The sequence below is a fragment of the Falco punctatus genome, assembly GCF_963210335.1.
Source record: "Falco punctatus genome assembly, chromosome: Z".
NCBI classification, from domain to species: domain Eukaryota; kingdom Metazoa; phylum Chordata; class Aves; order Falconiformes; family Falconidae; genus Falco; species Falco punctatus.
Genome location: NC_137586.1, coordinates 62,558,342 through 62,583,964, shown reverse-complemented (window position 1 = coordinate 62,583,964; position 25,623 = coordinate 62,558,342). Strand labels below are relative to the sequence as shown.

Here is a 25,623-nt window from a genome sequence, read left to right as displayed (position 1 = left end):
AACCATGACACAGGTGAAAATCAGGGTCTCTGAGCCAGTTGTGTCAAGGGATCCAGCTGTCAGGTTAGCAGACCTGGCCTGAATGTTTTTACCAGAACACTAGCATTATTCTTACTAATCATAGAATCATTTAGGTTGGAAATCACCTTGGAGATCATCAAGTCCAACCCTTAACCCAGGACTGCCAAGTCCATCACTCAACCATGTCTCTAAGTGCCGTGTCTACACATTCTTTGAACACTTCCAGGGATGGTGGTTCCACCATCTCCCTGGGCAACCTCTTCCAATGCTTCACCCAGTGAAGGAATTTTCCCAATATCCAATCTCAGCCTCCCCTGGTGCAACTTGAGGCCATTTACTCTTGTTACCTTTCACTTGTTACCTGTGAGAAGAGACCAACACCCATGTGCCTACAGCCTCTTTTTGGGTGGCTGTAGAGAGCAATAACGTCCCCCCAGGCCTCCTTTTCTCTAGATTAAACAACCCCAGCTCCCTCAGCTGCTCCTCATCAGACTTGGCTCTAATGAACCTACACAGTCTTAGACTCTTAGCTGTTTTGATACTGTCAGTTTCCTTTAGCAAGGGAAGTATGTTCAGGCTAGACATATGAGATGGTTTCACTCCAAAATGTATCTTAGAGAGGCATCTTTTGTGACACAGAAGCAAAACTGAAGTCTCTTCACACCTTTTAAATGTAAAAACATACTGAAGTTTCATATACTCATTAATGCAGAAAAACCTATCCCCTTTTATCAGGATTTTCAGTTACACAATTTTTACCAAATGAACTAATTTGACATCTTTCTCCCCAGGTACAGACAGGCATTTGAAGAAATATCTCATTAACCTAATTTTAAAAAGCATACCAAGCTGGAAAGAACAAGAAATATTTTGCTGAGGCATTTTTACTTTGCTAGGTTCACAATGATTGTTAGTTTTCTATTTTGTTGATTTGGTAAAGCTCTTGGAACATTACACGGCTTCAGAGCTTTTAAAATGACGAAGAATAAATACTATTATATCATAGAAACATTCTGAGCCAGACTGACATACTAGAGCACAATTTTCACAGAGTTAGCCTTAAATTCTGTGGTGGTAATTTAATACAGAATTGAAATCTTTATTTTCCTTTAAAAAGTAAAACTAATTTCTGCTCTCAAAAGCCAACCAAAAACTAGCTGTAAGAGAGTGGTGGAAGGTTAGGAATTGGTTGTTATTTAAAGGGCCATTGAAACACAGCAATGCAAGCAATGTGGGTTTGTTTGTAATCTGTAATTAATTATTTTACATCCTGGTTTTGGGAAAAAAAAACACATTTTCCTTCTTGTCATCTTGTTTCTTTTGAAATACAGTATACACAGGTAGATTAATCTAGCTGAGTACACCTGCCAGTCCCTGACCAGACACATTCCACTACCAAACACATAGTGACAGGTTCACAGTTTATGGAGACTGACTGTGAGGTTTTCTCCCACTTTTCCTCTGATGTTTATAAGCAGTCATTTATTAAAAATATTCTCAGATATGACAGCAATATCACAGTAATTATTCTTACATTTAAAATTCTTATGAAAGCATGAACCAGTAATTGGACTGAAGCTGAAGTAGGAAAGAGGCAAAAAGGGGAACAAGTAATGATGCTAAGCGGGTTTGATTGCAGCCTTACTTTCAGCTGGAAAGGTTCACATTATGTGGTCATAAAGGTTCCTTCCACAGGATAAAATGGTGACCACTACTACAGAAATTTTTGCTGTACTATGCTACTAGAACCAGAATATTCCATACCTGAGGCTAGCCTTTGACAAGACTGGAAACTATGTTATCAGATTAAAAGTGCAATTTCCAATCAAACTCTGAATCTTGAATAGCAACTAAAAGAAACAAATCACATGGTCCAACCAGGTATTTTTTATGAACCAGGAATTCCTACAGAATTAAAAAGAAAAAGAAAGCGTATAGGCTTTGGAAGCAAGGTCAAGCTACACAGGAGGACTACAGAAGTGCTGTTTGCCCCTATAGGGAGAAAACTCGTACAGCCAAAGGTCAATTTTCCTGGTAATACTACGGAGAAGATGATCTGGGAGTTGTTGAAAAACACTTGAAAGACAATGCAGTCATCACTCAAAGCCAACATGGGTCCATGAAGGGAAGGTCATGCCTTACTAACTCAGTGTCTTTTGATGATAAGGTTACTGGCAGTGGACAAAGCAAAGGCAGTGGATGTGGCATTTTTGGATTTTAGCAAAGCTTCTGATACTGTATCTCACAGTATGCTTCTGGAATAAGTATCCAGCATACAGCTGGGTGAAGAATTGGCTGAAGGTTTGGGTTCAGAATTGTAGTAAATGGGATCATGTTTGGCTGGTGGACACTAGTGGTGTCCCCCACAGCTCAGTGTAGGGCTTCTATGTTTTTGTCAGTTACCTGAACACAGAAGTTGAGTGCACACTAGGTAAGTTTGCCAGCAATACTAAATTAGGAGACATTGATTCCCTCAGTGGAAGAGAGGCCTTACAGAGAGCGATACTGATAGGTCAGAGTGCTGGGCAATCACCAGCCATATGAAATTTGACAAGAACAAATGCCAGATTCTGCACCTGGGAGAGTGTAGTCCTGAATGTCCTGAAGACTGGGGGACAAAATGCTGGAGTGCAGCCCTGCAGAAAGGGATCTGCGAGTTTTGGTTGATAGTTGATGTTGATGTGAGTCAACAATGTGCCCTGGCAGCCAAAAGGGCCAACCATACCCTGGGGTGCCTTTAGCACAGTATATCTGGCCAGTCAAAAGAAGTGGTTGTCCCAATTTACTCAGCACTGGTGCAGCTGCACCTTGAGTACTGTGTGCAGGTTTGGGCTTATATCCTTACAAGAAAGATACAAAAATATTAGAATGTGGCTAAAGGAGGGCAATGAAGATGGTGAAAGGACTAGAGGACATGACTTATGAGGAGCAGCTGAGAATGCTAGGTTTGTTCAGCTTAAAGAAGAGCAGACTGAGGGGTTACCTTGCTGTTATCTATACCAATATCATGAAAGGAAGCAAAGAATGAGATACGAATTCCTTCTCTCTCATGTCCAGTGACAGGACCTGAGGGAATGGCTTAAAGCTGCATCAGGGAAGTTTAGATCAGATACTGGGAAAATCTTCCTTGCTGAAAGGGTGGTCAGGCCCTGGAAATGGTTGTGGCCCTAAGCCTGTCAGTGTTCATGAAGTGGTTGGACAACACTCTTAGATATATTTGCACTGTGTGGCATCAGGAGTTTGACTTGATGTTCCTCATGGGTCCTTTTCAACTCAGTGTATTCTAGGATTCTTTAAAAAAATTAATTAGTAACACAATACCCATGAAACATCACCTCAGAAGCACTCTCTCTCTCTGAGCATGCTTTTCTGCAAGCTACTTTTTCATGTGGAAACAAACTACAATTCAATATGTATTGTAATGAAATTAAATATTGGATCATTTTTTGCAAAAAGTATGTTATTATATTTGCATTCCTTTTCAAATGTAGAGATTTCAAATGCTGTTCACAGTTCCTTCAGTTACATTGCAAAAGAAAAAGTGTCATGCAGTTTATATTCAAAGGAGTTATGTGAAGCTAAGAGGAGAAAAGTGTGTCCCCAAAGGAAATTATGTGCCAGGCTTATTTCATAAGATTCTACATTACTGTCATTACTACTATTATTATTCTCTTGCCCCTCCATTCCCAAATGGAGATAACAGTCTTATTTGCATATGTGTTACCAACATGCTGCAAAAAGCACCATCAGGCTTAGTTCTGGTAGGCCAAATTGAGTTATATCAGCTGTATCACCGTTTCTCAGATCACCCATCTTTCAAACAGGAAAAAAAAAAAAAAAAAGAAGTGTATATTGTAGCTTAACAGTATTTCTTACATTCTAACACATTAGAGAAGAAAAACATAGGGGAAAGGCTTGTAGCAGTCTGATAGCTGCTACATTTTCCAGCTGTCCTGGTCAATGTATTGCTCTCATTAGCACAATATATTGCCAACACCTCACTGCTGCCAGGAAAGGTGAGCAGCGCTCTGAGGTTTGTACTTGTTGCATAGTCATTAAGGACTTTTATCTGTTTCTACTGTAGCAGCACTTCTCATGATAATGAAATCTTTTGGCTGCAGTCTGGGCTGTGCTCTTTGCACCACTGCAGAAAATTCTATTAGAGCCCAGTCCTGGTCCCACTTAATTCAATAGATGATTTCTGATTAACTACAGCAATAGGCTTTTATAGTCCCAGACTGTACAGTAGGCTAAGTCAGAATAAAATTCTGCTTTCTCTAAAAAAGAGGAAAAATAGGGAGGAACAGAAAAAAACAGATATATGTGCATGGAGAAAAGGAGATGGGAAACAGCCAATCATTACACACATGCCATGTATCCCTGCAATGCCAGGAACAAAATGACAATACTATTATGAACAACGTACGCCCATACTTATTGTTGCTCAAATTACTAACTTTTTTTAAGATTCTTTCCTGGCATCTTGGACAAACTGTAGAAGGGCAACGTAGGTACTCAAGAGTACTGAAAAATGTCAGGGGGAAAAAAAATCAGTTTAGTGTTGAGAGAATGAAGATATTGCAAGTGGATGCCATCTACACTGAAATCAGAAATGGTTAAAAAAAATCTATAACTTTCAATACTTAAAAGAAATTAAAAGAAATAAAACCGTGTTGCCTAAATGAAGATTATATTACCATCAAAAAAAATCACCTTGGTTACTGAAGTCATATATGAGCTAGATCTGTGCCCTTTGAGAGGCTCCCTGCACAGCCTGACTTCCATCAGCTGACTCACTCCAGGTTAGCACATTTCAGAAACCCATCCCAGTCTCTCTATAAGCTGCAAGAACAAAATCATTCATATCAGTGCGACCACACATCCTCACAAGTATGCTCACACTTAAATTGTGCATTTCAATACGTAAAACCTAGCTGGGTGCCTTTATAATTTCAGAAAACAAAGACTACTAGAATACAATAGCAAATATTGTTACAAGTTATCTTTGTATTTTGTGAGGTTATCTAAAAATAAACTTCTCAAGTTCAAAAGTCTAATACTACTGGTACTGATCAGGGAAAGCAAGTCTCCCTGGAAACTGGACAAAATATTTGCATTCACTGGTCTGGTTTTGCATCAAAAATATTTTTTAGATTCTAAGAAATTACAAGGAACGTCAATAATAGCATGTAGGAAAAAAAACCACCTGGAAACTCAACTGTACTAGAAGTTTTCCATTAGATCAAAGAAATAATAAATTCCAAGAAAGCAGTTACCACATTAAATAGTTAGAATATATATGGCATCTGCAAAAGATTGTATCTTTGTGTGTTTTCTTTATCACTTATTCCAGTGATATATTATCAAGTTTATTAACTGCAATTTGAGAGTTATTTGTTGAGCATCACCATTGCTGAGTCATGCAGAAATCTCATGCTTATCCTGATACAGCTTTTATACCACTTGTTCTAAGGTTTCAAAAAGTCCCTATCCTGATAAGAGCAAAAGCAGACCACTGGGATGCTAAGCTCAGAGATTTCCTGCATAAATACAGGAATCCAGCCCATACAGTTACTACATGAACAGGACAGAAGCATCATGTAATTCCAATCTTGTCCCCATTGATGAAAACGCTTTTGAATAACAATATTCAGAATAAAGGCTAACAACATTCCACTGTGACTGACATCTGTAAAAACTTCCCATTATCCAGAAGCATCCCAGTTTATGTCACCAAAACTTTTGGCTCGTAAAGTGCACCAAATGTACTTCATCAAATTTTGAGAAAGTAAGAAGGATCATATACTCGCTATAGTAGTTGTGTTCTGTGTTCTGCCATACTTACATGGCACAGGTTTCCTTTTTAACCTTGCTACTGGTGGAGGGGCAGCCTCTTTCTCTCTCCCCCAAGAAAATTTAAAATGGATTTGTTAACCTTACCACGAAGCTTCAACACAAATTTAAACATAAACTTAATTTTCTTGTTCCCTGCTGAATTCACATTTTCAGGGCATTTTAATTTCATATATACTTGTCAAATAAGTTCACAATGCAACAGGTATCGTCTATCTGCATTGGGGTTTTTTCTCAGTTCTGTACATTAGCATCAGAGCAGAATTCACTCCAGTTTCTGTCAAATATTTCCACCTTTGATTGATTTTGAAGATAATTTCCCTGGTGAACCACAGAAATAACTTCCACCCCTATGAGTATGAAGGTAAACATGTACAAGAGTAAACAAGTTCTAAAGTGTTCCCATTCTGTGCCATAATTTCTCAGAAGATCTCACATCAACACAAAGCACATTAGAGATTTATCATTCATGTCTTTCAGTCAGAAGCTGCTGTTGAGGTTCACATTCAGTTTTGAAGTTTACTAAACTTTAAAAATTTTCCAGTGAGACCTTATGCAAATGTTTGAGTCTGTATGTGACTCGAAGAGCTTTTTAACCCAACTATAACTTAAAGTTAAAATGGTAGTCACTGTGTAAAGCAAGAAGGGTTTTAACAATGCAAAACAAGGCAAGAGATGTAACAGGAGGGAGAAAGACTATAGAAAATATTTCAGGAGGTTTAGGAGCCAATAGCTGTCACTCCTGGTGAGCACTATTTTTGCCTGCAGCAGTTCAACCAGGTCTTACCTTTGACCAATCTTCCATAAAAGTGGTGGGTTTCAGACTTCAGTCACCTGGATGGGCCACAGACCACTTTGGCAGTCAAAATTAGACATTTTAGACAAAATTTTGGACAACTTTGAACAAAATCTGGCTGCAAGGCAGTAGGGCTGAGCAATCAGTCCACTCACACTAGTGACTGGCATGCATCAGCACAAAGAAGAAGGGGACCTGGGGTTTCTTTCTTGCTCCAGTCCTTGCTACTAGCAAGGAGCCAGAGAGAAACCTGGATCTTAGTTTTCTCAAGCTGCTGTTCAGTCCAGCAGGAACTTGGCTTGCTCACCTTTTCTCTGCTGTCTGCAAAGTTATCTCTGGTTGTTGGATTTCACAATAGGGATGAAACGACATATCCAAAACCAAAAACACTTTATGCAATTATTTGGGGGAGTGCAAGAGAAATATTCTTTTAATAACCAATTGCAAGCTACAGCAGCCAAAGCTGACTCTGAAACTAATCATAGGTGGCTTTAACATAGTTCAGTGGATCGTTCATTACAGATTATTTTGCAAGGCCCTTTCCCAAAGTTTCAGCATTTTCTTTCATGCTTCTCATCCTACAACCTGTCCATAGAGAAGGTGAGGTGACCAGGAGGATTCTTTATGCTACTTCTCAGCAGTAGCCAAATAGTTTTTTTTAAACAGTATCTATTGCCAATATCCTTTCACATCAAAGCCTTTCTTCTGCTGTAGAGTCCAGCCCTGTATTTAAAGCTTAGCAATGCTGTATGTTTCAAGACTCCAAGCTATGACACATTTTGGTTGCTTCTTTATCCTGCAGAAACTAAAAAATACACAGCACAGCCAGAGATTTTAATTTTTAACTTGTATTGTCAAACTGATTATGCAGATACAGAAAGTTGGCCCTGGACATTTGGATGGATGGAGGACAGTAGGAGGTTCTTGCCCCTCCTGGGTATGAACTAAGTCCTGCCATATAGTGACTGTTTGTTGGTAAATACATGGTAAATTATTTCTCTTGTACCTTACATTAATCACCTTTAACTTAAGACTCAATCTTTTTCATCTTTCAGCAGTGCTGGGATATTATTGCTATCTGCAAACTTCTCTAAGATACCTGAATGGAAGATGCTATAGAAAAGTGACATAGAAGTTATAGGAAGGAAATTCTCTGGATGAAAGTTGTACTTTAGTTGACAACATTACAGTGAAGATGAATCTATCTGCCTCACAGAAAAACATTTACATATTTTCCATAGGAGAATGCATTGATGTGTGTGAATACTCAAAAAAAAAAAGAACTCCCTTTCAACTACATATGCCTTTATGAGTTAGAGCTCTAAAGTTAGTATTAAAGGCTTTGAAGAACAAGTGCCTACAGACTGCATAGTTTCAAAAGCAGTCGCAAGGGACTCAGTGATTTCTGAAGACAAGTGAACACAAACAGGAGAAGAGATGAGCAAAGGAAGGATTTGATTATGGATGCGTGCATCAGACACGGCAGTTCCTCATTCTAATTATACTAGTAGGACTAATGTGTTTCAACCTGTCAGTTGTATTTAAAACCAGCAAAACACAATGCTTGTTCTCAGGACACGCACACCCATCCCCTCTGAGCTGCAGGAGGTTAGTGCTCACAAAGAAGCAGTTGCACAAGGAGCAGTAGGCAACAGCAAAAGGGAATGAAGAGCATCTGGCTAAGACTTGGAAACTTAAGTACTGATTGCAGAATTATGTAGTTTCCAGTCTATTATTTGTATGCACTGAGCAGAGACAGTGTTGTGTTACTAATAGAACGCTGGCCCATTTTTCTGTTTGACCAGGAAACAGCAAGACTGCATGCTGTCAGAGCAGAAAGCAGGTTAGCCAAGAGGTCACCCTCCCACATATAACTAAAAAAAATTACCACTCAGGTCTGGGAGAAGTAAGGGCTGGCAGGGACAGGCACCTGCAGGACACGGGTTTTGGCCTGTCTTTATGTATCAGATCTAGGATTAAAATCAGCTTGTGTGTGAAATGTCTTTGGTATGCTAGTCAGGCCTCTCTAACCAACTGAAGGACAAAACCACAGCAAGGTATTTTCCCACCCTTGAATCTTCAGTCTTCTCTGGCCTTGTAGACCATATCAACACAAGTGATGCTGACTTACTTCGGCACTGTCACACTCACTTACACAAGCCACCATTGCAGATAGGCTGGCTTAAGGGAAGACATGGGGGTTGCTGGCTCAAAGAACTTCTTGCACCTTGCGACACTGCATCTCTAGAACATTTTACCAGGCAGACCAACACTTCACAAATGTAAAACATATTCCCAGAATCACATCTTCTGTGCTTTCCTTCCTGTGTTAGCCATTTCTGAGCAGAAAAGCAAGGGTGCCACAAAGAAGTGTTTCAGTACAAGGAGTCCCACATTTCCCCTGCTCTCTTCACTGGTAAGATCTCCAACTAATAGAGATGTTTGCAAATAACTTTTTAAATGGAATTTTTTCTGAAGTGAAGGATGGAAGATCATAGTACCTCCCTAATGCTGACTCACTGGAACCTATGCAGAACAGTAGAAGTGGATGGTAATCTGTAGGGTTCACCAGGCTTCTCAGCCTCTCAGTGACATCATGAAGGTGAGCTCCTGGTAGGCAACCAGCTTCTCTACAGAAACTGTCCGGACAGGAAATGGGTGCATCAGTGCCTCTCAGTAAGGCATCTCCAATTACCGATACTTTACATGCTTGCCTGCTGGCAGTGGTTCTAATGAAGGTAGGTGGCTGGATGAGTTTTGTACGGTGGGCTTCTGCTTTTTCTGTCCTTTACTCACATGCTTTTCATTCTCCACCCCAAGAGCACTGTATCTGCTACATAGGGGTACGTTAAGGAAGTGGTAGGGTTCTTCCTTCTGCCCTGAGCAGAAACAAGGCTCCAGTCTCCTTCAACTCATGGGCTACTTGTGTGAGTCAGCTCAAGGCTGAACTCGGGCTTACCTTCCCTTTGTGCAGCCTTAAGACAATGACCTTGAACTATTAGAGAGTTTATAGCAGCATGAAACACAGTAACGAGTTAAGACTTCAATTATTGCCAAGCTGACTGAATAACATCAGACCACAATAGAAGGTCTACAGTTTTATACATCCTCAATTACATTTTTTTTTAGAGGAAATACACCAGTGGAACAGAATTTCTTCATCAGTGGTTGCATTCTAGGGTTCAAGGTGTAATTCTGAAAAACAGATCCAAAAAGGGATGCCAAGAGATTATCTAGTCCACTTTTTGTCCCAAGACAGGATCAACCATATTCATACTCCTAACAGGGGGGTTTCCAACCTGTTTTTAAACACCTTAACAGTGAAGACTTTCAAGTAAGACTTTCTCAGATAATCTACTGGAAAACAGATGCAGTCTTTGGAAAGCCCATGCAGGAGCATCTCTCAGCAGGACCTGTGGCCCTGGGGGACCCACAGTGGAGCAGTCTGTTCCTGAAAGAATGTACCCAATGGAAAGGATCCATGTGGGATCTTGAAGAACTGCAGCCCATGCAGAACACCCATGATGGAGCAGTTCATGAAGGACTGTACCCCCTGGGAGGCACCACACACTGGAGCAAGGAAAAGGGTGAGGAGGAAGGAGTAGCAGACAAGAACTGTTATGGACTGACCACAACCCAAATTCCCCATTGCCCTGCACCACTTGCTTTGAGAGGAGATCGAAGACAGGAGTGAAGTTAAACCTGTGAAGGAGGTGGGGGGTATAAAGGAAAAAAGGCCCCTGTAATTACCATGGAGTCCTGCAACAGTGACAGCGAGGTCACTAGCCTGCAGCTCTGCAGCGGTTGAAAGTACAACTGATACTGTTGCTTTACTAATCAAAAGTAGACTTGCCTTGTTAGTGGCAATTTATATAAAAGTGTAATGAAGAAATCTAGAAAATAAAGCCTGCTTTAACAGGAAGTTAAGAGAAACAGGAGGAAAATGAGACAGAAGTGGATGACAAATGAAAGAAGGATAAGTAACAAGATGAGAAAAGCAGGAAGACAAGGAGTAAGAGGAAGAAGAGAAAGAGGAGGACAAGGAATAGGAAAAATGGGAGGAACAAGAGGAGGAGGAAGAGGAAGGAAAGAAGAAATAGGATAAAGAGGATCAGGAAGATGATCAACAGGGAAAGGAGGAGAAAGGGGATGAACAGTAGGAAGCAGAGGGTGTGGATAAAAAGAATGAGGATGAATGAAGAGGAGGAGGACCAAGTGGAAAGTCAGGAATAGGAGGAGGAAGCATAAAAGGAGGAAGAGGAGGAGGAAGACAAGAGGAAAAGAATGAAAGAAGAGGAGGAACAGGGGGAAGATGAACAGGAGAAACAGGAGGAGCAAGTGGAAGAGGAGAAGGAGGAAAATGAAAAACAGATAAGGGATTAAGAGAACAAACAGTATTAAGGAGAGAAGTAGGAAGAGGAGGAACACCAGGAAACAGAGGAACAAGAGGACGAAAAACAGGAGAATGAGGCTGAAAGATGGGGGATGGACAGGAAGAAGAGGAGGAGGAGAAGCAGCTGGAACAGGACAAGGAGGATATGACAGGAGGAACAGAAATAGGAAAGAAAGGAGGAATAGGACAAAGAGCTAAGAAGAAGACAGGAAGAGGATGAGAAGGAGGAAGAGGAAGACCATAAGAAGGAACAGGGAGAGGAGCTGGGGAAGGAAGAGAGGATGGGGAGAGCGAACATGGTGAAGAGGAGAAGCAGCAGCAAGAAGAGGAGGGAAAAGAATGGGGGAGGGGGGAGTGGGCAGGGGATGACAAGGAGTAACAGGAGGCAGAACAGGGAGAGCACAAGGGAAGTAAGAACCATAAAGAGGAGCAAGCAGGATGCAAGTGAGAAACAACAGAAGCCACAGGAAGAGGAGGAGGAGGAGAACATAGAAGTAGAGGAACAGGAGTAACAGCAAGAAACAAGTGGAGCAGAATGAACAAAACAAGAAGATGAAAAGAAGGAAGACTAGGAAGAACTTGTGAGAGAAGACAAAGAACTGGAGAAGAATAAAGAGGACAAAAAGTAAGGAGAGAAATAGGAGAACAAGAGGAGGAACAAGAAAACTAGAAAAAACAAGAGGAGGAGAAGGAATAGGAAGAAAAAACAGTAACAGCAAGAGAAGGAGGAACAGAGGAATAGGACAGCTGACAAGGATGAACAGAAGAAAAAGGATGAAGTAGAGGAATAAGAGGAAAGAAAGAATAGTAGGAGGAGAAGGAGGAACAGGAGAAACAGAAGGAACAATTCAATGAGAAGGAGAAGAACTAGGAGGAGGACCATGAGAAACAGGGGAAGAAAGGGGGAAATGGGGAGCAGTAAAAGGAGGAGGAGGAGTGGAGAAAAACAAAAGTTATGAATAGGAGGAATAAGAATATTAAGAGAAACAGGTGAGGAAGACTAGGAGAAACTGAAGACAGGAGAATGAGGAGGCAGTAAGAAAGAAAGGAAGCTGAGCTGGATCAGCAGGAGGGTGAGTAACACAAGAAATAGAAGAAGTGAGGAAGAAAAAGAGGAGTAGGAGACCAGGAGAAGGAGCAGGAGGGGAAAGAGAAGTAAGAACAGAGGCAGGACAATCAGGAAGAAAAGAAGCAGGAGGGGAAAGAGAAGAAGGAGGAACAGGGGCAATAATATGAGGTGGAAGAGGAGAAATAGGAGAAGGATGTAGTGGAGGAAGTGGCAGAAGAGGAGAAAAATAGGGACCAAGACTAAGGAGTCCCCATGGTCACCTGCTTTCCCTTTCCTCTTCCAGGTGATACTCATCAAGCTCCAGGCACCTGCAGCCACTTTTGGAGTCCACCAATCCCAGTGGTGCTTGTGAAGCTGCTCTCTCACTTCCCCTCCTACATAGGACAAGAGAGAAAACAAGATTAAAAACTCATGGGCTCAGATAAAGGCAGTTTGATGACAGGAAACAAAGGCCACACAGGGAAACAAATAGGAAAGAAAGAAAGAAAGAAAAAAACCCCAAAGTTTGGGTCATCTGTCACAACTTCCATATGTCCACTTCCAACCTCTTGCCCACCCACAGCCCACTGGCTTTTGGTGGGAGAGAGGCTGTGGAGACAGTTTAGGCTGTGTGAGCACTTATCAGCAATAGCCCAAAGACTGGTACATTATCAACACCACTCAGCTACAAACACAAAGCAGAGCTCCGTATGGATTGCTGTGAGGAAGTTAACTCCATCTCCACCAGACCCAATACAGCTGCATACAACTCTGCTAACAAATATCGATACAAGTTGAATAATACACTGTATGCCTCAAATTTTTTTTCCTTCCCCTTGAGCTGGGGGGGCTTGGGGTGTGTGTTGGGGGGTGTTTTTAAGGAAGATAGGCTTTCCAATTTTCAAAACTTCGCAAAAACATGAAAACATTAAGACTACAGAAGACCACTGAATCTGGAATCAACGCAGACAGCTCTAACAGTACAATTTAATTGTATTTCGTTAAAAAAAAAAAAAACACCAAACAAAACAAAACCAGCACAGGCTTAGAATCTCAGCTGCTCACTTCACCCTGGAATAGTCCCATTCCTCCTATGAAGGGTTCTGTGCTCTGGCTGAGGACTGATGTAACCCACGCAGACGGTTCCTTGGTCAAGTTGCCTTAGAAAAACATCTTGCTCATTTGCTTTAAAACATGTCACTGCGAGAACCAGGCAGAAGAAATCCCTGACTGGTTGACTGGAACTCCCAAGTTTTGGTAAAACCATCCACATTCTGTATGCCTATTTCCCAAGAGCCTGGGGCTTTGGATCCCAGGCAAGGCTAGAAATAGCGCTGTTATCATCATCCAGCTCGTATGGTATGCAAAGAAAGCTTGCCGACAAACAGCTGTGTCCTGCTGCTTAAGCTTTCAGCTAGCCCTGGTTACAAAGCTGACCAGCAGGCGGGACGCTCAGGCTGCAAAAGTCTGCATTTCCCAGTGAGTACCCAAGAGCACAGATTTCTGGAGAAAAGGTCAAAGGATTTGTAGCCGATTTTACCAGTGGTGTCCCTAATGTGCCACACACTACCCTGACTCTCATTTCACCTGCTATTCCCCGGGCTGAGTCCTTGGCTCTGGGGCTGGTGAGCTGGGCTGTGTTGGGGCCCTGCAGGCCAAGAGGTCTCCAGGCCCGCCCTGAGGCCCCTCTGAGCTGGCAGGTTCCTGCTCGGGTGCCCGCAGCCCCGCTCCTCCGCCACGGCCACCCCTCCCTCACACCTGCCGCACCACACTTGGCCTGCGCTGCCTCTTGCCCCGCCCTGGGCCCGGTGTCACGCCCTGCCACCAGCTTCGCTGATTGGCTCAGCCTTGGCCAATGGTGCTGCTGTTGCTGAGCTGGGCGGAAGGAGCCACACCGGGCAGCCCGTGGCCTCTGTCCCTGCTGCCTGCACCTCGCCCCCGGGGCTCTGCACTTACTGGCGTTACTGACCGATTTGTGGGCAGAAGGAGCTGTGTGGCCAGAAACACGCGTGTCTGCCAGGCCAGCACCTGGCAGGAGGCTGTGGTCTGTCCCTGGTCCCTCACCCCAGGCGGAGAGGCCAGAGAGACACCCAGGTCAGACCTGGCCTGGCCCAGGGCATCCTCCTTCCACCAAACAGGAGGATAGAGGCCTCTCCATGCACTCTCCATGGGGGCTGTTCCTGGTTAGTCTGGGAGGACTTCGGTACAGGGAAATGAGAAAGTCAAATGAGTAGACATGTCCCTGTGTGCCCTGTGTCACCAAAGGGCAATGCCTTGTGCTTGTGAACCCATCCTGAGGGCTTTCAATCATGCCAGCAAAAGTGAGGTAGGCTGAGTATGCCTTCAGTGGGGTAACTGTGCTCTTTTTTTTTTAATCACATGTCTACAGTTTTCCTTCCCCCGGCTGATTTTTTTCCTTCCCCCTTCTCCCATCCTTGTTCTGAAGTAATTATGATGTGACTTTCTGGACAGATCATAGAGCAGGCAGACACAGTATGTAAGTATAAGCTGGTCTATACCTTCAAAGCTGCAGGCTGAGCTGTTACACCTTTATAGACTAGACAGACTGGGGCTGTGGGTATACTTACTGTTTACTAGTTATTTCATTATTATAGCCTAACAAAGGTAAGCATGACAATAGCAGTGTAGTCCTTAGTCCTCCTGCTGAGAAGTAGAATGCAGTCTAGAATGACAAGAAGGCCGGCATGTCTGATATGGTAAGTAATGAGACAGAAAAGGAACATGGCAAAGACAGCCACTAAAGTAGCAGCTGAAAGCTGGCAACTCCCGCATACAGTGTGGGAAAGGATGGGCTTGGGAGTCAGAGAGCTCTGCAGCTAATGCATGCCACAGGTTAGCAACAGATCCTCTTCAGAGAAGCTGGTATGTGCTTTCAAAAAAGACCATTGTAATTGCTGTGAATTGGAGTCCTGTGACAGTGAGTCAGGTCATTCAGCCTGCAATTTTGCAGCAGTTAAAAGTACCACCAGTACAGTTTTGATGGGAGGTGTTGTCCTGTATGTTTCATTTGTTGGGGTTTTTTAACCACTTAATTCAGCTAGAATTATCTCTTTACTATTCAGTGACAGTATTTGCACTGTTTCTCTCTCTCTGAAGCATGTCCTGACATCCTTTGTCAACCAGAGCTTTCCCCTCTGTTCCAGAAAGGAGCAATGGCTGCCACATGGACCAACCCCTATGAGTAACAGCTTCACCAGTAGACTTGGATTTTGTGGTTCCCCAAAGACAACAAATGTGGCTGGTGCTCCTGCTCTTTGTCTTTTTCCTGTTCCACCTCCTGCTACTCTTCCTCTTCCTGGTCCTCCTCTTCCTGTACCATTGTCTTCTTTATCCTCCTCCTGTTTCTTCTTTCCTTCCTCCTTTTCCTCCTTCTACTCCTCCTCTTTAGCCTCTCCTCCTTTATCTGTTCTGCTTTTTCATGCTGTTCTTTCTTTCTCCTTCTCCTTCTTATGTCTCTTACCCTGTTTTTCATCCTGTTTCTGCTCCTTCTTTTTCCTCCTCCTGCTGCTTCTCCAGTTCCTCCTCATCTTGTTCCTCCTTCTTCTGATCCTTCTCCTCCTCCTGTTTCTTCCTTCTCCTCTTTCTCCTCTTCCTCCTCTTCCTTTACCTTCTCTTTCTTTTCCTCCTCTTCTTCCTGTTTTTCTTGCAAGTTCTTCCTCCTGTTTCTTCCTTTCTTCCTGCTCTTCCTCTTCTTTTTCTTCCTGTTCCTTTTCCTGATCCTCCTGTTCCTTCTTTTTCTCTTCATCTTCCTCTTCCTTCTCCTCCTCATTTTCCCTCCTCCTTTTCCTCCTCCTTTTTCCTCCTCCTGTATTCAATCGGTGCATCATCAGTCCTGAACACAGCTGGTGAATCTGTAAGGCTGCTGTGACTTCTCATGTGGTGGTTCCCATTTTCACTACTCTGCATCCCTCTTTCAGTGAGGGGCCCAAACATGAGCACAGGATTCAAGGTGCAGCCTGCCCAGTGCAGGGGGACGGTCACTGCCCTGGTCCTGCTGGCCACACTGCTGGGGACACAGGCCAGGGTGCTGCTGGCCGCCTGGGCCCCCTGGGCACACTGCTGGCTCCTGCCCAGCCGGCCGTCACCCAGCACCCCCAGGCCCTTTCCCACCAGGCCCTTTCCAGCCGCTCTGCCCCAGCCTGTAGCGCTGCGTGGGGCTGGTGTGACCCACGGGCAGGACCCAGCACTGAGCCCTGCTGACCCTCACACCACTGGCCTGGGCCCATCGCTCCAGCCTGCCCAGATCCTCCCTGCCCTCAAGCAGATCAATGCTCCCCACCCAATTTGCTGTCTGCACACTCACTGAGGGCACACTGGATGCCCTCATCCAGACCATAGGTAAAGATATTAAACAGTACTGAGCCCTGGGGAACACCACTTGTTACAGGCCACCAGCTGGATGTAACTCCATTTACTGCCACCCTTTGGGTTCAGTCGTCCAGCCAGCTTTTTACCCAGTGTATAGTACACCCATCCAAGCCATGAGCAGCCAGTTCCTCCAGGAGAATGCTGTGGGTGATGGTGTGAAAGGCTTTACTAAGGTCCAGGTAGACAACACCCACAGCCTTTCCCTCATCCACTAGGCAGGTCATCTTGTCATAGAAGGAGATCAGATTTGCCAAGCAGGACCTGCCTGTCATAACCCCCTGCTGGCTGGGCCTGATCCCCTGGTTGTCCTGCACATGCTGCGTGATGGCGCTCAGGATGATCTGCTCCATAACCTTCCCCAGCACTGAGGTCAGGCTGACATGTCTGTAGTTTCCTGGATCCTCCTTCCTGCCCTTCATGTAGATGGACATCACACTGGCTGAAGTCCAGTCTTCTGAGACCTCCCCCCTTAGCCAGAACTGTTGATAAATGATGGAAAGCATCTTCACAAGTGCCTCCACCAGCTCCCTCAGCACCCTTAGGTGGATCCCATCTGGCCCCACAGATTTGTGCACATCTAAGTGGCGAAGCTGGTGACAGTTTCCTCCTGTACCATGGAGACTTCATTCTGCTCCTCCTCATCCCTGTCTTCCAGATCAGGGGGCCGAGTACCCAGAGGGAAGCTGGTCTTCTATTAAAGACTGAAGCAAAGAATGCATTAAGCATCATCCTTTGTGACAGTGTTCCCCACTGCATCCAATAAAGCATGAAGATTCTCCTTGGCCTTCCTTTCATTTCTAATGTATTTGTAAATACATTTTTTGTTGTCTGTTATGGCAGTGGCCAAACATGAGTCCTAGATGGGCTTTTGCCTCTCTGATCTTCACCCTGCATAACCTCATGACATCCTTATAGTCCCCCAGAGCTGCCTGCCCCTTCTTCCAAAGGTGGGAAACTCTCCTTTTCCCCCTGAGGTCCAGCCAAAGCTCTCTGTTCAGCCAGGCCAGTCTTCTCCCCACCGGCTCATCTTTTGCCACATGGGGACGGCCTGCTCCTGCACCTTTAAGACTGCCTTCTTGAGCAGTGTCCAGCCTTCCTGGACCCTTGGCCCTTCAGGACTGTCTGCCAAGGGGCTCTGTCAACCAGGCTCCTAAACAGGCCAAAGTCAGCCCTCCAGAAGTCCAAGGCAGTGTTTCTGCTGACTTCCTTCCTTACTTCTCTGAGAATCAAAAACTCTATCATCTCATGATCACTGTGCCCAAAACGTCCTCCGACTACCACATCACCCACCAGTCCTTCCCTGTTTGCAAACAGCGGACCCAGTGGCGCAACGCTGCTGGTTGGCTCACTGACCAGCTGTGTCAGAAAGGTGTCTTCCACACACTCTAGGAATCAAATATCATAACATCTGATCACATGTCAATATGAACTGTTTATACGAAAGCTGGCCATTACCTGAACGTTAACATAACTCAAACCCCAAAGTACAGCAGTACTTGAAAGGAAAGAAAAAGACATTTTATTTTTTTTTTTTTTACAGATCTCATAACTTAGTTGAGGTTCCAGAGGTCAATTCTCTGTGCAGGGCTCCAGGAAAGTATCTTTTTCCTTTTTTAAGCCTAAATAGCACTAATAAACCAAGATATGTATTACCAACTAAAATGACGGTAACAGCTGTCCCCAAGCCCCAGATTATTTTTTCTTCATGTGGCCTGTTGTTCTTGTATAATTTCCCTGGCAGCAAGCTGTTCAGACAACACGGAGGATGCACCACCTCTTATTCAGGTTTTTGTTCTTCATGGCAAACGTGCTTGCATCGCCTCCATCAGCACAAGAATATTATCAATCGTGTGGTCTCTTCCTCTGGACAACTGGAGTCGGTGGCTTTCCTTCAACAATTCAGCTGTTTCTTTGGTTTTGCTACTATTGCAGTTCACACGAGGTGAAAGAGGAAAAAAAAACCTATGGTTATGACCACAACAGAAAAAGCTGTGATATCCAGACTGACTGGTGCTTTGTATTTGGGGCAAATACTTACTATTTTACAGTCCTTTCCCAACTTCAGTATGATGTTGCAGCAGTTGCAGGGTAAGATATAACCAATTAATACTATTATCTGATTTTTATATCAGTAACAGATACAGTCTCTTTGATGTCCCTGCTTAGATTAAGGAATGCATTAAAAAGAATACTATTTCTTTTATCTACTCTTATGAGAATGATAGTAATGGAGAAAAGATGTCTTCCTTTTATTTGTCACTATCATGACACAGGAGGTTCCTTCACTGATGAAAGAAATAATAAAGATGCCAGCTGGCCTACTTAAACAAGAGAAAGACATGAAACAGAATTTCACCCAGCCACACCTGCTGCCTCCCACTTGTTTGTCACATTAAAAGAAAAACTCCTAGGAACAGCAGTGGAAAGTGGGATGGAACTAGTTGGAAGACCTGTACATAACCGTACTTGGCGTAATTTCTTCTTCACTGAGTCACAGAGCTCTGAGAAATGGGAGTTACATCCCACTGGTGGCCGGTCACAAGTGGTGTTCTCCAGGGGTCAGTATTGGGGCCAGGCCTGTTTAATATCTTTATTGATGGTCTGGACAAGGGCATCAAGTGCACCCTCAGTGAGTGTGCAGACAGCAAATTGGGTGGGGAGCATTGATCTGCTTGAGGGCAGGGAGAATCTGGGCAGGTGGACCAATGGGCTGAGGCCAACTGTATGAGGTTCAGCAGGGCTCAGTGCCGGGTCCTGCCCGTGGGTCACACCAGCCCCACGCAGCGCTACAGGCTGGGGCAGAGCGGCTGGAAAGGGCCTGGTGGGAAAGGGCCTGGGGGTGCTGGGTGACGGCCGGCTGGGCAGGAGCCAGCAGTGTGCCCAGGGGGCCCAGGCGGCCAGCAGCACCCTGGCCTGTGTCCCCAGCAGTGTGGCCAGCAGGACCAGGGCAGTGACCGTCCCCCTGCACTGGGCAGGCTGCACCTTGAATCCTGTGCTCATGTTTGGGCCCCTCACTGCAAGAGGGACATTGAGGGGCTGGAGCATGTCCAAAGGTGTGCAACAAAGTTGGTAATGGGTCTAAAGAACAAGCCTTCTGAGAAGTGGCTGCGGGAACTGCAGTTGCTTCATCTGGATAAAAGGATACTCAAGGGGGGACCTTATTGCTCTCTACAACTCCCTGAAAGGATGTTGCAGGCAGGTGGGGGTGGCTTTTTTCTTGCAGAGAACTAACAACAGAACAAGAGGAAATGGCTTCAAGTTACACCAGGGGAGGTTTAATTTGGATATTAGGAAAAAAAAATCACTGAAAGGGCAGTGAAGCATTGGAGCAGTCTGCCCAGGGAGGTGGTGGAATGACCATCTCTTAAGGCATTTAAAAAATTTGTATATGTGGTGCTTAGTGACACGGTTTACTGATGGACTTGTCAATCCTGGGTTAATGATTGAACTTGAGGATCTCAAAGGTCCTTTCCAACCTGAATGACTCATTGATTCTGAGATATTTGTGTCATATGCAATAAGAAAAGCAGGGGCCACAACAACTATCTGCACTATTCAAGTGTGAAGTTACTGACACTGCCCATTTCCTTCTAACATGTAATCAGGGTGAGCCTGTGGTTTGTAATGTTAGAGTATTACTGTCAACCCAGAAGCACTGGTCCCAGTTGGGACAGTTCACTATGCACATTAACAGAAAGTTGTCAATGTAAGGTTTAAATTCACAAAACACAAATGCAGCTGAGATTTTGTGATTATGGTAGGTTGCCTAGAGATGCTCAGGTCTGCAGCAAGATGCTGCCAAGAAACACTTATGTGGACTTCATTTTGCTGCACACTAGTCTCCCTGCCCACTGTTTTTCCTATCCTGTTTTGGTATTACAAATTTCATTCTTAATTACATTTAACACTGTGCTGCTTCTGCCCAAGGACACCGGACACCAGGTGAATCTCCAGTAACTCAGATCCACTTGAGGCAAAGCTAAACAGCAGTTTTAGACTCCATCATGCACACAAAGCAAGAGGAGCTGGGAGGTTGCAGAGCTTGTGTTATGGGAAGCTGCAAGCTTCAGAGTGCCCAGATCTCAGCTGCTGCCTTACACTGTGTGCCCAGAGAAACAGGAAATTTCAAGACAGTCTGAATTACCATGTGGATTTTCAAGATCTTATAGTAGCTAACGTTTTAAACAGACAGCATCTACCATCTTAGCTGTAGCTGAGCTGGCACACTGCTATAATTCTTTTCAAAATAGAGAGTAGCTAAAGAGTACTGAGGCTTGACTGGCTTCACAGTCAGCTAACAGGAAAAGCTGCTGGATCATTAATCTTCCAGGTTTCACAAAGTTTATTGCTGTGGACTAGCTTGTCATTTAAGGGCCTTAGGCCAAATAGCCCTCTTGAGAAAATTCACTTAGCTTCCTGGGAGAAGGGATAAATCCCTGGTCCCACTGCTGAGGGCTGTGGATGAAAGGGAGGACTGTTTGAACATGAAGAACATAAACAGGTAAAGATGGAGGCCAGGACAAGAGATGGAAAGTAATCTCAGCAGGGGAAAACTGGACTGCAGAAGGGGAGGGGTCTTCACAACAGCAGTGTGAAAGCCCTGATAAGAATACCTACCACAGAGGCATGCAAAAGCAGAGATGTAAGGGAGATGAAGTGGCAGGACCAGCCTTTGATAAGCTGCACCTTGAGGAAGCTTTGACACCAGCTGCTTGGAGTGGGAGGTTGCCCAGGACGGTGGGACCTATGATAAGAGAAAGACACCTCAATTAGATTTTGGGCAACTGTTTGCTTGTTTTCACTAATGTCAAATTGTGCTTCAGAGTGATGGATGGGAAACAAAATAAGGGGGTATATACATAAGAGGCAGAAGGTGGCAGTAGTCAACTTGTACAAATGTTTGCCATCTGTTTTTATTAGATTTATTAGATTTTATTTCCATCAGTCTTCAACCCCAAATCTTAGCACAAAATATATTTGCATACTGTTCACAGGCAGAGAGGATTACTAGATAGTAATCCCCACTAGATAGGTGAAGCTGGTTTCCTGGTATCCCAATGACTTATTTTTGGATCTGTTAAAGACTTTACTTAAATTTCTGGTCTAACTTCAACAGCAGCAGCCAAGACCTTCATCTCCATTTCAGACACATAAACATATGTCCAAGTTACACTACGATAGCCCAGCTCAGGGTATGTTTATATTGGCACTGGATTCTTCCATAGGCAAGGAGAACCTGGGTTGCTGGGCCCTGAATCTAATACAGACTATTAATGTAGGGTAAAATAGCGTGACCTGCTGAAATGTCTAAGCCACTGTCTATCTCAGGAACAGTGGATGTGGTTCAGCTCTTACACTGAGGAAAAACTACTGAGCACTGAAGAAGGAACATCCCAATGCTGTTATCCTATTTTTTGTGTCCCCATATGTCTCAACTCCTACTCTTTTATGTGTCTTTTAAAGCTCAGTATTTTAAAGTCTCCTACTTTTTTCTACCATTTGGGTGCTTGGTTAACATTTTTTAACCATAGCAGTGTATTGTCACTCAATTCTGACAAGAGATATGAAAGTGAAGGTGACATTCCACTCAAGGAATCACACCACACAAGTACTAAATAAAATGAAACCTAAACACACCGACACATTTTAGTACGAGAAAGCTGTAAACTCCAAAATTTAGATAAAACCAGAGTGTCATTATCTAATTACATTTTAACTAGTAATATGCTAAGCAGTATACATGTTCAACTGTAAATGCGATTTGAAAACTTATGTATGGGTATACATACACACATATGGTTAACTATACTGACTCTCCCCCCTACCTAGGAAAAGGGAATTTTGCTGTTGCAAGGGGCTGCCATGCGTTTCTTCTCCCTCATTCCTCAAGTGATGTTGCCTGAGCCGTAGAACAGATTTTAAGGTGACCTCTTGTGGTGCATAGCACTGAACGGTTGAACTCACCTCTGCATCGTGATCACCAATTGTAATGGCTGGCTGGGGACAACAGCATCACAGGCAGTGGTGAAATTATCATGTAAGAGATTTTGAATTACTATGATTCACATTTTCAGTCTCTCATAGAGACTGGAAGAACTGGATTCAGGCTAAACATATAAATACCCTTGGCAGAGGATAATTAGGAACGGCTTCTTATTAAAAAGTGTCCTATAGCTTCTGTCTCTTGCATAAAAAACAGCATATAGAATGACAGGTGCGACACCTAACAAAAGAGTGTCATTACTGAAGTAGAGCACAGGCATGGGAATTAAGAGATTTCTTTCTTGTCCAGTCATGGATTTGCTCTATGACCACAGTCAGCACAACTATTTTGTTGTGTTTCATTTAACCTCTCTATAAAAGAGGAAATTGCAGGCACAGCTCACTGCATGGTCAAGCTAATCTGCTTAATATTTGTAAAGCTGAGAGGGCAGAAAGCAATATCGAGCTGCGGGGTATATATATTATGTGAACTTGAAGTAGTTCTCCAATAAATCCGTCTTACTAAATGAATTTCTGTGCTTAAGCAATGTTCTAGCAATTTGCATTTCCCCAGAATATGTAATATATTTATATGGAAACCAAATCTTTGCATTACATCATTACCAAGAAGAAACAAAATATACATAAAGTGCGTAAAATGCATGTAAAAAATGAATAAATTAAAATAATGTCTGTGTGCAAACAAGGATTTCAATAAACTTGAAGTGTCACTTCTTTCAGTGCAGCATTTGGAGCTGCATAACCTTGAGTCTAAATTTGTGCATAGCAACAGAAGTTAATTTGACAGTCAGCTGTCAGTATATAGACTCCCTGCTATTAGCTGTTTAAAACATAAATGTCTTGCTTTTACCACTCATCTAATATAAAAGTAACTTTTATATGAGAAAAGTTGGGGGTTGATACTCATCACCTTTAGACAGCAAGGAAAGGGAGTGCTTGAGTCTCAGGAGCAGAAATCAGGTTTCACAGAAAAAGAGAAGTGGATGAGAAAGAAATACTCCCTGTTCTCCTTTTGACTCACTGCACCCACCAGTGTACTGTTTGAGTCCGTTTTAGGTCATCTCTGCAAAGAGGACCAAGATAACTGTCCTCATTTCTGGAGTGGCCTCCCCATTACACTGTGTTGCAGCACCTTTCAACCACTGCACTGGCCCGTGGTCACTTGGAGGTCTGAGTACCACTCCTGTTACATATGTGAAAAGCAACCAAGGAAAGCAATCCATTGCTCTGAATTCACTTGACTTCTGTCCTCACCTCAGATGGAAAATTTTCAAGGGTGTGCTGTCAGGAGAATGCTGTATCACAGCCCTGACTGGCATGAGAGAGCATTGCAGTTGCAGAGCAGAATGTAGAAGCGTGGGAATCTGCAGAAACGAGCTGCTGCTCGAAGGGCTTACCACATCTGCCTGCCCCACCACCAGAGACTTGTGGGCTGGATTGCTCTCCTGCTGCTCCACGAGTGAGGGGGGCAAATAAATTCGGTGTATTTAGCACAGAGTGCATTGTTGCCTCCTGCCCCACAGTTAACGCAGAGGGGCTGTGCATGGATTCAGCCCCACAGCACACACACACCCCTCCTGTGGCCAGGTGGCAACTGCTCCCACAAAGCATGCATGGACTGCAACTGGAGGCAGCACACCAAAACCATGCTCAGGTCCTGAAAGGGAAACTCTTTTCCCTCTATTGCTGTCCCAGCAGTGCACTGACCTTCCAAAATCAGTTAGACTGAATGGAAGCCTTCTCCACCACCACCTTTTTTCCTACTTCTATCCTATTTGTGTCACAGACTTAATTCTAACCCAGGAGGAAGGATGTTGTGGCCGTGACTAAGACTCCCCCTTCTCATGGACACATCAACTGACCTTCCCCATCTCAGCTGGTTTCAGATCAGGCAGCCACCTGGGACCCCCACCCTGGCACAAGGACAGAAGCTGCTGATAGACTGAAGGGCTTGCTGGGGTTTGATCATTCATACTTTGGGTGTAAAGAGCTGAAACCCTGCAGCATTAAGCTCAGCAAAATATGCCCACCACCACTATGCAGATACACACAAAAATTTGCAAATTGCACAGATTTGCAAATTTGCACACAAAAAAAACCCAGAACATGGAACTGGGTTTTCATTTCTTTCATTCTAGACACTCTAACTTAAAATCCTATATCAAGAAAATACTTTAGGCACACAATATATATAAGGAAGCTCAGGGTACCAACTCAGGTGAAACAAGCGAATCATGATTTTGATTAATCTTTCACTGTTAGCACAAGTTAAATAGTCAGATCTAAATTTTTTCTCTTACTTGGGGAAAAAATCCCAAGTGACTGGAGAGTGGATGTCCACATAAATCTTTTAGATCCCACGTGGATTTTCTTTTTAAAAAGAAAAGCATAAAAATATTTTTTTTTCCTTGAGAAGATAGTGTCAAGAACAAATTAAAAATACAAGCAGCAGACTGGGGATCTCCCCAGTCAGCATCATGTGTCTTCCAGGCAAGAGGAAAGAAGGCAGACAGGGAGTTTGAATTATTAAAGCTGAAAGAATAATCTACTCAGACTGATCAGAGCAGGGCTTTCTCGAGAACTGGTGGGGTTTTTCCACTGGCAGGCAGACTACATCATACGTGAGCTGCATTTAAAGCACTCACCAGCGTTATTTCCATATTGCCTTCTCAAGCAGAATTTCCATTGCTGCAAGTATTTAAAAAAAAAAAAAAAAATTCCACACACACACACACACACACCCCCAAGCTGTTAGAGGTGATCAAAAATCTAATGAGAAACCAGGATTAGCTTTTCCAGATAGTATAATGTCATTTCCCCGTCACTTCACTGATTCCACAGGAGACTTTTTTTTTTTTTTAATTGTAAATAATTGCACCTAGAAGTGCATAATGCAGCAAAATGAAAATCTACAGGCACGGGGTTTTCCAGGCAACCTCTTATCAATTGTCTGTTTCTCAGTGACACTGCTTACTGCACTATAAAACCTTGAAAAGCCTCATCTGTTGCAGACTGAAAGAAGCAGGAGGAGGCAGAGGGAATCACCCCAACAAGAAGTTCATTCACTGAACATATGAATGCTATATGATTATTTTGATTCCTAAGAATATTTTTTAGCTA

At 43.6% G+C, this 25,623-nt stretch overlaps 2 protein-coding genes across 2 annotated transcripts in view; one reads left to right on the top strand and one right to left on the bottom strand.

The window, feature by feature from the left end:
- Window positions 1–25,623, top strand: part of MCC (MCC regulator of WNT signaling pathway) — a 715,741-nt gene that overhangs the window by 386,498 nt on the left and 303,620 nt on the right. The gene's annotated exons all lie outside the window — the stretch shown is intronic.
- Window positions 1–25,623, bottom strand: part of LOC308056098 (uncharacterized protein) — a 153,409-nt gene that overhangs the window by 102,212 nt on the left and 25,574 nt on the right. Inside the window, exons 2-3 of the mRNA XM_080370944.1 lie at window positions 21,118–21,244; window positions 12,393–12,506 (exon numbers count right to left, since the gene is read on the bottom strand). Coding sequence (XP_080227070.1) covers window positions 12,393–12,506; window positions 21,118–21,128 — 125 coding nt within the window. The 5' untranslated portion in view covers window positions 21,129–21,244. The remainder of the gene's footprint in view (window positions 1–12,392; window positions 12,507–21,117; window positions 21,245–25,623) is intronic.